At 35.9% G+C, this 14,046-nt stretch overlaps 1 protein-coding gene across 1 annotated transcript; it reads left to right on the top strand.

The window, feature by feature from the left end:
• Window positions 1–12,429: 12,429 nt before the first annotated feature.
• Window positions 12,430–13,167, top strand: LOC145796259 (uncharacterized). The gene has a single exon (XM_082881321.1). The coding sequence runs from the start codon at window positions 12,430–12,432 to the stop codon at window positions 13,165–13,167; it is 738 nt and encodes a 245-aa protein (XP_082737447.1).
• The last annotated feature ends 879 nt before the right edge of the window (window positions 13,168–14,046 follow it).

The following is a 14,046-nucleotide window of genomic DNA, read 5'->3' as shown; positions in this document are numbered from 1 at the left end:
TAGAACTTCCGCAAGGCTTGTGGGTTAGAAACCCCATTTTCCTTATATAATACTAGCATATCACCCGTGCTATGCACGGCATTAAATTTTTTTTAAAAAAAAACTATTTATATTATGTCAAACATATTTATATATTGTTAGCATAAAATATATGTAATTTTAAAAGAAAATGTTGACATTGCATAATTAAAGTAATAAAAATAAGAATTTATTACATTTGTTCGAAATTCACTGAATAAGTAAAACAAAAAAATAACTAAAATCTAAATTGTTGTGGGCATTCCATCAGCATTCCTGCATTGTCAGCATGATAGTTAGGAGGTGTTTGGTTATCATATTTGGCTAAATAATCACAAAAAGACAAAAAAAAATTCAAAAAATCACAGAAAGCCAAAAATCACAAAAAGACAAAAAAAAAATCCATTATTCCAAAGCTAAAAAGTCAAAAAAGCCAATCAAGAATACCAAACGAACAAAAAAGTCTCCGGCTAAAAAAGTCAAAAAGCCAACTAAAAAAGTCATTGCCAAACAAAGGCTTAGTATTATAATTAATAAACAATACATATATTATGTGTTTATAAAATGATATAAAATAAAAATGTTATACTTACATTTTTTTTTAACCTTCTGAAATGTATAGACATTCTTCTGACCAATCTACATTTAAAAAAAATAACCGTTGAACTAACAACAATCACATTTTTCTCTTGGTGAGTGTTTATATCTATCTAACTTCAATCATATTAAAAAATCAAATTATAATTTTTTTTTGGCTAGACCAAATACAAATAAAAAAATGAGATAATTTCAATCATACAAATCGCAAATATTTTTATGCTATCTAGCTACAATCATATTTTTTTCATAATAAAAAAATAATTCTAAAGAAGAACCATTAAAGTAGTAAATAAAATGATTAACTCACATTAAAAAAAAAAATCATTGAACAAACTACAATCACATCACATTTTTCTCATAATAAAAAAAATAAATGAAAAAAAAAAAACCATTGAACTAACTACAATACAATCACATTAAAAAAAAAATCATTGAACAAACTACAATCATATCACATTTTTTCCATAATAAAAAAATAAATGAAAAAAAAAGTATTATTAAACTAATTACCATACAATCACATTAAAAAAAAAAACCAATGAACTAACTATAATCACATTTTTCTCTTTGTGAATGTTTATATTTATCTAACTTCAATCATATTAAAAAATCAAATTATAATTTTTTTTTTAGCTAGACCAAATACAAATCAAAAAATGAGATAACTTTAATCATACAAATCACAAATATTTTTATGCTATCTAACTATAAACATATTTTTTTTCATAATAAAAAAAATAATTGTAAAGAATAACCATTAAAACAATAAATAAAACAATTAAATCACATTAAAAAAAACCATTGAACAAATTACAATCACATCACATTTTTCTCATAATAAAAAAAAGTAAATGAAAAAAAAAGAACTATTGAACTAACTATAATACAATCACATTAAAAAATAGAACCATTGAACAAACTACAATTACATCACATTTTTCCCATAATAAAAAAAAAAGAAAAAAAAAGAACCATTAAACTAATTACAATACAATCTCATCAAAAAAAAGAATCATTGAACTAACTACAATCACATTAAAAAAAAAAACTGTTGAACTAATTACAATCACATTTTTCTCTTTGTGAGTGTTTATATTTATCTAACTTCAATCATATTAAAAAATTAAATTATAATTTTTTTTTTACAAATCACAAAAGCAGATAACTTCAATCAAAAAAAACTATTAAAAGAACCATTAAAATAGTACACAAAAGAAGAAATTGCTAAACCAAATACAAATTATAATTTTTTTTTTTTGGCTAGACCAAATACATAAAAAAGGAGATAACTTCAATCATACAAATCACAAATATTTTTATGCTATCTAATTACAATCATATTTTTTTCATAATAAAAAAAAATTGTAAAGAAGAACCATTAAAATAATAAATAAAATGATTAAATAATTATGAGGGGATTTTGACCAAATCTCCCAAAAGTCTTGAGGATTGGGAGAAATTAATAAATGCTGAGTTTTTTTTTTAAATCAAAAAATTAGAAAATTAGGATTGAGATATTGGAACTCCCACAAGACTTGTGGGTTAAAAACCCTCTTTTGCTTAATATATAGTTCTAGCCTATCACCCGTGCTATGCACGGGATAATTATAGATATTTATATTTGTTTTAGTTTTTTTTTAATATATAAATTATGTTTTTTAAGATTTTTTATAAAAATAATTTAACAATCTTATCATTAACCATAGTGTATGGGAGAAGTTAAAAAGTGTATTGCAGTAGCTATATACGGATTGTATCTATAATTATATGTATGAGGGGATTTTAAATGCTGATTAGTGGATTTTGACCAAATCAATAAATGTAGGTATGTGGAAAGACATGTGGATTGAAAAAATTTAATAAATGCTGATCAGGAGATTTTACCAAAACCAATAAATACTGAGTTTTTTTTTAAATAAAAAATAAAAAATTTAGAAAATTCATATTGGGATATTGAAGCTCCCACAGGCCTTGGGGGTTAAAAACCCTATTTTGCTTAATATATAGTATAGAAGTATAGCTATAGCTATAGATAGATAGATAGATAGATTGTAAAGAAAAACCATTAAAATAGTAAATAAAAGATTAAATCACATTAAAAAAAAGAACCATTGAACAAACTACAATCACATCACATTTTTCGCATAATAAAAAAAATAAATAAATGAAAAAAAAAACCATTGACTAACTACAATCACATTAAAAAAAAAGAACCATTGAACTAACTACAATCACATTTTTTTCTTTGTGAGTGTTAATGTTTATCTAATTTCAATTATAATAAAAATAAAATTAAAATAGCAAATAAAAAGATTAAATAACATTAAAAAAAAACATTGAACTAACTACAACAATCATATTAAAAAAAAGAGCCATTGAACAAACTGCAATCACATCACATTTTTTCCATAATAAAATAAATAAATGAAAAAAAACTATTAAACTAACTACAATCACATTAAAAAAAAGAATCATTTAACTAATTATAATCACATTTTTCTCTTTGTGAGAGTTTATATTTATCTAATTTCAATCATAGTAAAAAATCAAAAATAAAATTAAAATAGTAAATAAAAAGATTAAATAACATTAAAAAAAACCATTGAACTAACTACAACAATCATATTAAAAAAAAGAGTCATTGAACAAATTACAATCACATCACATTTTTCACATAATAAAATAAATAAATGAAAAAAAAGAACTATTAAACTAACTACAATCACATTAAAAAAAAAGAATCATTGAACTAATTATAATCACAGTTTTTTCTTTGTGAGGGTTTATACTTATCTAACTTCAATCATATTAAAAAATCAAATTATAATTTTTTATTCGCTAGACAAATCACAAATATTTTTATGCGCTCTCTAACTACAGTATTAAAACAGTAAACAAAAGGAAAAGTCAAGAAGGAGAAAACAAAAAGAAGACTTATTGTTTGCATACGTGGTCACTGAAGTTGAAAATGTAGAAGTGAGAAGTCAAAGAAGAAAAAAACAAAAAGGAGACTCACTGTTTGCAATAGGTATGTGAAAAGTTAAAAAGAGTGTATGTATTGGAGAAGTAAAAAAGACTTGGAAGAATTTAATAAGTGCTATGTTTTTTTAAAAAAAAAAATCCAAAAAATTAAGAAATTAAGGTTTAGATATTGAAACTCCCACAAAACTTGTGGGTTAGACATAGATATAAATAAAATAGATAGATATAGATATAGATATTTATATTTGTTTTAATTTTTTTTTTAATATACAAATGATTTGTTTTGGAAAAGGTACTGCAGTAATTATGAGAGAAGTCAAAAAGTCTTGTGGGTTGAGAGAAATTAATAAATGCTGAGATTAATTTTTTTTAAAAAAAAAACAAAAAATTAAAAAATTAGAATTGACATATTAAAACTCCCACAGGCCTTGGGGTTAAAAACCCCTTTTGCTTAATATATAGTATAGATAGAAGTATAGATAGATAGATATATAGATATAGATAGATAGATAAATATATAGATATAGATATAGATAATATAATATAAATAGATAGATGTGTCGAAATTTTGAAGGAATTTTGTTTATGCTGGTCTTTAATGCATTAAAGGTTAATTATGAGGGAGTTTTGACCAAATCTCCCAAAAGACATAGGGATTGGAAGAAATTAATAAATGGTGAGGTTTTTTTTTTAAATAAAAAAATTAGAAAATTAGGATTGGGATATTGGAGCTCCCACAAGGATAGACTAATATATAGTATAGACTAGCATATCGCCCGTGCTATGCACGGATTGTGTTTACAATTATCTATATATGTGAATTGTGATTTTTAAATGTTTTCTTTTTTTCTTTTTTTTTATATTATATTAAAGTTTAATATTTTGATAATAATCATATGTGTTGGACTTTTCAAGGAATTAAATGTCTTTTTTATATATATATATATATTATATTAAAGTTTAATATTTTGATAATAATCATATGTGTTAGACTTTTCAAGAAATTTTTTTTATGCTTATTCTTAATGCATTAAAATGTTATTATGAGGGATAATAATCATATGTGTAAGGACTTTTCAAGGAATTTATATGTGTTGAATTTCAAATTTTTTTTTTTTATACTTGTTCCTAAGACATTAAAGTGTTATTATGATAGTAAGACTTGAGAGTTGAGAGAAGTTAATAAATGCTAAGATTTTTTTTTTTTAAATCAAAAAATCCAAAAATTTAGATTGGGAGATTGGAGTTCCCACAAGGCTTAAGGTTAAAAACCTCATTTTGCTTAATATATAGTACTAGCCTATCACCCGTGTTATGCACGAGATAGTTATAGATATTTATATTTGTTTTAGATTTTTTTTAATATATAAATTATGTTTTTTAAGATTTTTTATAAAAATAACTTAACAATCTTATCACTAACATAATGTATGAGAGAAGTTGAAAAGGGTATTGTAGTAACTATACACAGATTGTATCTATAATTATTTGTATGAGGGAATTAAATGCTGATCAGAGGATTTTGACCAAATTAATAAATGCAGGTATGTGGAAAGACATGTGGATTGAAAAAAGTTAATAAATGCTGATCAGAGAATTTTGACCAAATTAATAAATGCTGAGTTTTTTTTTAATAAAAAATTTAGAAGATTCAGATTGGGATATTGAAACTTCCACAAGCCTTGGGGTTAAAACACCATTTTGCTTAATATATAGTATAGATATAGATATAGATAGATAGATGTAGATATAGATATAGATAATATAATATAGATAGATAGATGTGTTAAAATTTTTAAGGAATTTTGTTTATGCTGGCCTTTAAAGCATTAAAGTTTAATTATGAGAGGGGTTTTGACCAATTCTCCCGAAAGGCATGGGGATTGGAAGAAATTAACAAATGCTGAGTTTTTTATTAAAAATCCCATTTTCTTTAGATAATTATGTTTACAATTATCTATACTAGCCTATCACCCGTGCTATGCACGAGATAATTATAAATATTTATATTTGTTTTAGATTTTTTTAATATATAAATTATATTTTTTAAGATTTTTTATAAAATAATTTAACAATCTTATCACTAACCATGGTGTATGAGAGAAGTTGAAAATGGTACTGTAGTAACTATACACAAATTGTATCTATAATTATTTGTATGAGAGGATTTTAAGTGTTGATAAAGGGATTTTGACCAAATCAATAAATGCAGGTATGTGGAAAGACATGTGGATTGAAAAAAGTTAATAAATGCTGATAAGAGGATTTTGACCAAATCAATAAATGCTGATTTTTTTTTTTAGGAAAAAAAAAATCATATTGGGATATTGAAACTCCCACAGACCTTGGGGTTAAAAACCCCTTTTTGCTTAATATATAGTATATATATATATATATATAAATTATAAGATGAGATAAATAAAATGCTATCTTATTATAATGAATGAGATCTTATAAAAAAACGTTTAGACATGAATGCCCTTCTATTTTATTGTGTTTACAATTATCTATACATGTGAGTTGTGATTTTTAAATTTTTTTTTTTATTTTTTAAATGTCTTCTTTTTTTCCTTTTTTATATTATATTAAAATTTAATATTTTGATAATAATTATAAGTGTTGGACTTTTCAAGAAATTAAATGTATTTTTTTTATTATTATATTATATTATATTAAAGTTTAATATTTTGATATATATAGATTATAAGATGAGATAAATAAAGTGCTATCTTATTATAATGGAGGAGATCTTATAAAAAAAACGTTTAGACATGAATGCCCTCCTATTTTATTGTGTTTACAATTATCTATACATGTGAATTGTGATTTTTAAATATTTTTTTATTTTTTAAATGTCTTTTTTTTTTCTTTTTTTATATTATATTAAAATTTAATATTTTGATAATAATCATAAGTGTTGAATTTTTCAAGGAATTAAATGTCTTTTTTTATTATTATATTATATTATATTATATTTTAATATTTTGATAATAATCATATATGTTGGACTTTTCAAGAATTTTTTTTTATTATTGTTATTAATGCATTAAAGTGTTCTTACGAGGGATAATAATCATATGTGTTGGGACTTTTCAAGGAATTCATGTGTTGGATTTTAAAGAATTTTTTTTTTTATACTTATTCTTAATGCATTAAAGTATTATTATAAGGGTAAGACTTGGGAGTTGGGAGAAGTTAATAAATGTTAAGATTTTTTTTTTTTAAATCAAAAAATCAAAAAATTTAGATTGGGAGATTGGAGCTCCCACAAGGCTTTGGGGTTAAAAACCCTATTTTGTTTAATATATAGTATAGATATGTGAATTGCGATTTTTAAATGTCTTTTTTTTTTAGATGTCTTTTTTTTTCTTTTTTATATTATATTAAAGTTTAATATTTTGATAATAATCATATGTGTTGGACTTTTCAAGAATTTTTTTTTATGCTTGTTCTTAATGCATTAAAGTATTATTATGAGGGATAATAATCATATGTGTTGGGACTTTTCAAGTAATTCATATGTGTTGGATTTTAAATTTTTTTTTTATATTTGTTCTTTATGTATTAAAGTGTTATTATGAAGGTAAAACTTGGGAGTTATGAGAAGTTAATAAATGTTAAGGTTTTTTTTTTTAAATCAAAAAATCAAAAAATTTAGATTGGGAGATTAGAGCTCCCACAGGGTTTGAGGTTAAAAACTCCCTTTTGCTTAATATATAGTATAGATAGATAATATATATATATATATATATATATATTATAAGATGAGAGAAATAAAGTGCTATCTTATTATAATGGAGGAGATCTTATAAAAAAAACGTGTAGACATGAATGCCCTCCTATTTTATTGTGTTTACAATTATGTATATATGTGAATTGTGATTTTTAAATGTTTTTTTTTAAATGTCTTATTTTTTTTCCTTTTTTATATTATATTAAAGTTTAATATTTTGATAATAATCATATGTGTTGAACTTTTCAAGGAATTAAATGTGGTTTTTTTTATTATATTATATTAAAGTTTAATATTTTGATAACAATCATATGTGTTGGATTTTTCAAGATTTTTTTTTTATGTTTGTTCTTAATGCATTAAAGTGTTGTTATGAAGGATAATAATCATATGTGTTGAAACTTTTCAAGGAATTCATATATGTTGAATTTCAAAGAATTTTTTTTATATAGATTATAAGATGAGAGAAATAAAGTGATATCTTATTATAATGGAGGAGATTTTATATAAAAAAACATGTAGACATAAATGTTCTCCTATTTTATTGTGTTTACAATCTATACTTACTATATATTAAGCAAAAGGGGGTTTTTTAACCCCCAAAGCCTGTGGGAGCTCCAATATGCCAATCCTAATTTTTTAATTTTTTGTTTTAAAAAAAAAAAATTATCCTCAGCATTTATTAACTTCTCTTAACCCATAAGACTTTTTGACTTTGACATGGACAGGCCCACGAGGCATACAGCCCACGGCAAACCACCCAGAACCCATCGCTTTGGACCCATAGCATAACTTGGTTGGCAAAGCCCAGGACAGCTGGAGGCCACCTGGACGTGGAGGGCCAAGGGCATTCGGACACATGACAGATGAGACACAGGCCACATCAGCAGACAAAGATTTGCAGAGTTATTGCCACAACACATCACCATTAATGCAGCCCATCACAGCATTTATTACGACAACACCTCCCCGTCGGAACAGAGCCCCCTCACCCTGAACAAGGTAAGCTACGGCACAGGCTTTCGGCGGAAAGGGGGCACGTCACAAGGGACAGTGAAATGATTACCAAAGGATATAAGCAACAAGAGAAGCACAAGAAAAAGGTTAAGCTTTTTATCTCTCCATCTTCTTCCCTACATTTTCCTGTTTTTCTCTACTAATTCTCTCGCCGGAGGGTTTACTGGGGGACTGCCCCGTTCCCCTTTGGACTTGCTTGCAGGTCATTTGACGGAATCACCACCCGAAGCCGGAACCTGAAGAACCTGGGCCAGCCTGACCCATCCACCCGGGACGGACTGTATCATCAGTTGGCGCCGTCTGTGGGAACCTGGTGGTCTATTCGCGCGCTAGTTGTGTTCGCTATCGCCGGAGCCCTCCTTTCTCACTATCATCTTTTTCCTCTCACCCGTCCAGGTGTATGGTCACGACTAGGTCCATGGCCTCCCACCATAATGCCACCGATCATCAAATAGACCCTTCCCATCCAAACAACCCACCACAGTACATCATCGAGCTTACCAACAGTATTAACCGCATGGCCGAGCAAAACCAGGCCCTGATCAATGCTCTGCTCCAAAGAAACCTCCCTGCTCCACCCCCAGACATTCCACCCAACCAAGAAAGAACCCCGAACCACACGGCTTCACCACCCCTTCCCCCCAACCCAGAAGGTTTACGACCCCCTCCTCCTCCACATATGAGCCTACCACCTCCGTCTCCACGCCCGCCAGTTGTGCCACTACCCCCTAAGGGGAAGCCAGCAGTGTCCAGCCCCCATTTACCGACCATGGAGACAACATTCCCCTCTGGGACGCGGAACTTCGAGCTATGAAACTCCAACTACAAGGGGTCATCCAGAACATCCAACACAAGCCCTCAACCACCGCCCACTCGCCTTTTGTTGCCTCCATCCGCGACAAACCGTTGCCCGCCAAGTTCAAAATGCCTACCATTGACTCATTCAATGGCACAACAGACCCCGACCATCTGGAAACCTACCGCACCCTCATGATCCTCCATGCTTTCCCTGACGAGATCATGTGTCGAGCCTTTCCAGTGACACTAAAGGGATCAGCTCGATTGTGGTTTAGCCAGTTACCGGCAGACTCCGTCTCCACCTTCCAACACCTCAGTGACTCTTTCCTGAGCCACTACATCGGGGCCCAGCGTCAGAGACGCCCAGCCACCCAACTCCTCAACATTCGTCAGACCGAGGGGGAGTCGCTTCGCAGCTTCGTCACCCGCTTCAACACCGAGGCCCTTCAAGTAGCGGAGAATGACGACAAGGTCATCCTCACCGCCTTCATGGCCGGCCTGCGGTCGTCGGATTTCCTTTTCTCCCTCTCCAAAAACCCTGCAACCACCATGGCAGCCCTCCTATCCAAAGCCCAGAAGTACATGAATGCTGAAGATTCTCTGGCCGCTCGACAAGAACCCACCCCTAAAAATCCGACCCCTAGAGACAAGAGGAAAGACTCCGAATCAAGAACCGCCCAGTATAATAACCAAACACCCCACTATAATGACCGACCCCCCCGTGCCGACCGGACGACTCCGACCAGACCGCCCGGTCGGTTTGAGCGATACACACCTCTCAACTCCCCTATGGAGCACGTCCTCAATCAGATCCAACGGGACTACCCCCTCAAGTGGCTCCTACCTTCACGAAACCCTTCCACTCGAAAAGATCAGTCCAAATACTGCCGCTTCCACCAAGACCATGGTCATACCACCGACGAGTGTGTTAACCTCAAAGATCAGATTGAGACCTTCATATGCCAGGGCCGCCTCAGCCGATTCACAGATAACCGCCCTCCATAGAGACAAAGAACTGACCTCACCAGGAACAATCACCGACAAACACCACCCCGCAACCAAGGCCCACCTAACCAAGGCCACGATCGCCCACCACCACAGCCTCGGCCTCCTGGTAATCCCCATCCACCAGTCGGAGAAATTCGAGTTATCTCAGGCGGCCTTGCTTGCGGGGAACCATCCCGCTCGGCTCAGAAGGCAGAACTCAGAAAAATCAGGCAGGGCTCAGACAAAGCGGTGGCGACGGTGGACCGACCTCCCAAACAGTCAAAACAATGGATCGAACCCATCACCTTCACCGACACCGACTGTGCAGGAGTCCGTTACCCACATGATGACCCCCTTGTCATTTCCGCCATCCTCTCCAACTACAAAGTCAGACGAGTCCTCGTAGACAACGGCAGCTCTTCAGACATTATCTTCCTCAATTGCTTCCGCCAGCTCAAGATTGGGGAAGAGAGCTTGTCTCCTCTCCAAACCCCTCTGGTCGGCTTCACCGGCGACCGCGTTACCTCCATCGGCTCCATCGATCTACCTATCACCATTGGCGAGCACCCGCGGCAGACCACTAAGTTGCTCACCTTCCTTGTGGTCGACTGCCCCTCTGCTTATAACATCATCCTCGGCCGCACAGCCCTCAACGCCTTCCAAGCCATCACATCTACATATCATCTTGCCATCAAATTTCCTACCGATCTCGGTGTCGGCACTGTCAAAGGAGAGCAGACCGTGGCCAGGGAGTGTTATGTCGCCTCACTCAAGGAAGTCAGGCTAAAAGAGGCCATGATCATCGAAGGGCTTGACGTCCGAGATGAGGACGAGCTGGTCAGAGGTGAACCTGTAGAGGAACTTATTGAAGTTAACATTGATCCCACCAACCCAATCGGAACCGCCAAGATTGGCAGCCAATTACCTACCCAAGCCAAGGCCGACCTTACTGCTCTCCTGACCGAGCATAGAGATGTATTCGCCTGGACCCATTTTGACATGCCAGGCATCGACCCCTCCTTCATAACCCATCGCCTCAGCATCGAACCCCACTTTCGACCCCACCGCCAGAAGTAACGCATTTTCCATCCGGAGCGCAACACCCTTATAGCCGCCGAAGTTAACAAACTCCTCGAGGCCCAATTCATCAAAAATGTGGACTATCCTAGGTGGTTGTCCAATGTGGTCCTCGTCCGCAAACACAATGGCAAATGGCGGCTCTGTGTCGACTACTCTGACCTGAACCGAGCTTGTCCCAAAGACAGCTACTCCCTTCCCCGCATAGATCTGCTGGTCGACGCCACGGCCGGTCATCAAATGCTCAGCTTCATGGATGCCTTCTCAGGGTACAACCAAATCCTGATGCACACATCTGACCAGGAGCACACATCCTTTATTACCGATCGAGGTACCTACCACTACTGTGTAATGCCGTTCGGATTGAAGAATGCTAGGGCCACTTATCAGCGGCTGGTTAACGCCATCTTCCATCACCAAATAGGTCGGAATATGGAAGTCTATGTCGACGATATGCTAGTCAAAAGCAAATACTCCTCCGATCACCTTACTGATTTACGTGAGACCTTTGCCACCTTGCGCAAGTACCAGATGAAGCTCAACCTAGAAAAGTGCGCCTTTGGCGTAGGGTCTGGCAAATTTTTGGGCTTTATAGTCAGTCAGCGCGGCATCGAAGCTAACCCTGAGAAGATCAAGGCTTTGGTTGAGATGCAGTCGCCTAGGATGGTCAAAGAGGTTCAGAGACTCACCGGCCGAGTGGCGGCCCTCAACCGCTTTATCTCCCGTGCGACAGATAAGTGCTTGCCCTTCTTCAAAGTTCTTCGGCAGACTTTTGAATGGACAGCTGAATCCGAGGAGGCCTTCCAACAGTTAAAGCAATGCATGGCCAACCCCCCCTTCTCTCCCAAGCAATCACAAGCGAACCCCTCTTTCTCTACCTAGCAGTATCAGGAACCGCAGTCAGTGCAGCTCTCCTCCGAGAAGATGGCTCAATCCAACGACCGGTCTATTACATTAGCCGAGCTCTCAGGGGCGCGGAGCAGAACTACCCCTTGCTGGAAAAACTGTCCCTGGCCTTGGTCATTGCCTCTAGACGACTCCACCCATACTTCCAAGCCCACTCCATAGTGGTCCTCACCGACCAGCCCCTGAAGAAAGTCATGCAGCAACCAGAACTCTCGGGTAGACTGATGCAGTGGTCCGTAGAACTCAGCCAGTTTGACATCTCTTACCGCCCTCGGACAGCAATCAAGGGGCAGGCTGTAGCTGACTTCATCATGGAGTTCACCAAGCCAACCCCAACCACTACACCTCCGCCCCTACCAGCTCCAACAGAGCCAGAAGATCCTCATTCTTGGATCCTTAACGTCGACGGTTCGTCCCGAAGAGAAGGAAGTGGTGCCGGCCTCATCCTCACCTCCCCTGAGGGCGGCTACTTCAAATGTGCCCTCCGTTTCTTGTTTGAAGCAAGAAACAATGAAGCCGAGTGCGAGGCATTAATAGCAGGGCTCCACCTTGCCAGGGACATAGGGGTCAGCCACCTCCGAGTATTCAGCGACTCCCAACTCGTCGTCGGCCAGATGACGGGAGACTTTGATGCCAAGGAAGACACGATGCGAGCTTACAGGGACCTGGCACTTCCCCTTACTCGCCTCTTCAATACCTTCCACATCAGGCAAATTCCTCGGGCAGAAAACTCCAAAGCAGATGAGATGGCTCAGTTGGCCTCTGCTGACCATCCTACTCTCAGCCATGATGTCCGCGTCGAATATCTACACCACCCAGCCATTTCACCCGATCTGCAAGCTGTACAATACATCCAGAGCGAACCCATCCCTTGGGCATCCGACATTCTCCTATTCCTACCACAGGAGCACTTCCAGATGACCAGCAGCAGGCTGCCAAAGTCCGATCCCGAGCATCCAATTACGTCATTGTCGACGGTATATTGTACAAGCGCGGTTTCTCCCGGCCATATCTACGGTGCCTCAATCCAGCGCAAGCAACTTATGTAATGCAGGAGATCCACGAGGAAATTTGTGGTAATCACTCAGGTGGCAGGTCCCTTGCCCAGAAGATACTCCGTACTGGGTACTTTTGGCCAACCCTTAATCAGGATGCGACCGACTTCGTGCTCAAATGCGATAAATGTCAACGCTTCGCCAACATCCCTCATGCTCCTCCTACAGAGTTAATCACACTCTACAGCCCTTATCCGTTTGCCAAGTGGGGGATCGACCTGGTTGGTCCACTTCCCACCGGTCGAGGCCAGACCAAGTTCGTGATTGTTGCCATTGATTACTTCACCAAGTGGGTCGAGGCTGAACCCCTTGCCACAATCACCGAGCGGAACACCACCAGGTTTATCTGGCAATCGATCATTTGCCGATTTGGCATCCCTCAAGCCGTCATCTCTGACAATGGCAAACAATTCGATAACGCGAAGTACAGAAAATTTTGTGCAGATCTCCAGATCCAACTGTGCTTCTCCTCCCCCGGTCACCCCCAAGCAAACGGCCAAGTTGAGGTCACCAACCGTTCCCTTCTAAAAATCATCAAAACCAAGCTTGAAGCTGCTAAAGGCCTTTGGGCTGAGGAACTACCAAATGTACTCTGGGCTTACCGAACCACTGCTCGCACTCCCACTGGTGAAACCCCTTTTCGCTTAACATACGGCGCTGAGGAGGTTATCCCGGTAGAAGTCGGTTTGCCCACTCCCAGGATCTTACATCCGGATCTGGCCGTTGCCGAAGAACTCCATCGAACAGACTTGGACCTCGTTGAAGAGCTCAGAGAGACCGCTGCTGTCAGATTGGCTTTGTACCAGCAGAAAATGAGAACACACTACAACCGCCGAGTCCAACCACGAGAGTTCTCCGTAGGGGACCTTGTCT

The sequence above is a fragment of the Camellia sinensis genome, chromosome 7 (assembly GCF_055761805.1).
Source record: "Camellia sinensis isolate YWXY chromosome 7, ASM5576180v1, whole genome shotgun sequence".
Classification (NCBI taxonomy): domain Eukaryota; kingdom Viridiplantae; phylum Streptophyta; class Magnoliopsida; order Ericales; family Theaceae; genus Camellia; species Camellia sinensis.
The sequence above is the reverse complement of the archived record's forward strand: the minus strand, read 5'-3'. Positions and strand labels throughout refer to the sequence as shown.

What these genes read in the sequence shown, in the direction of transcription:
- LOC145796259 (XM_082881321.1), top strand. Translation starts at nt 12,430, where the DNA reads ATGGAGTTCACCAAGCCAACCCCAACCACTACACCTCCGCCCCTACCA.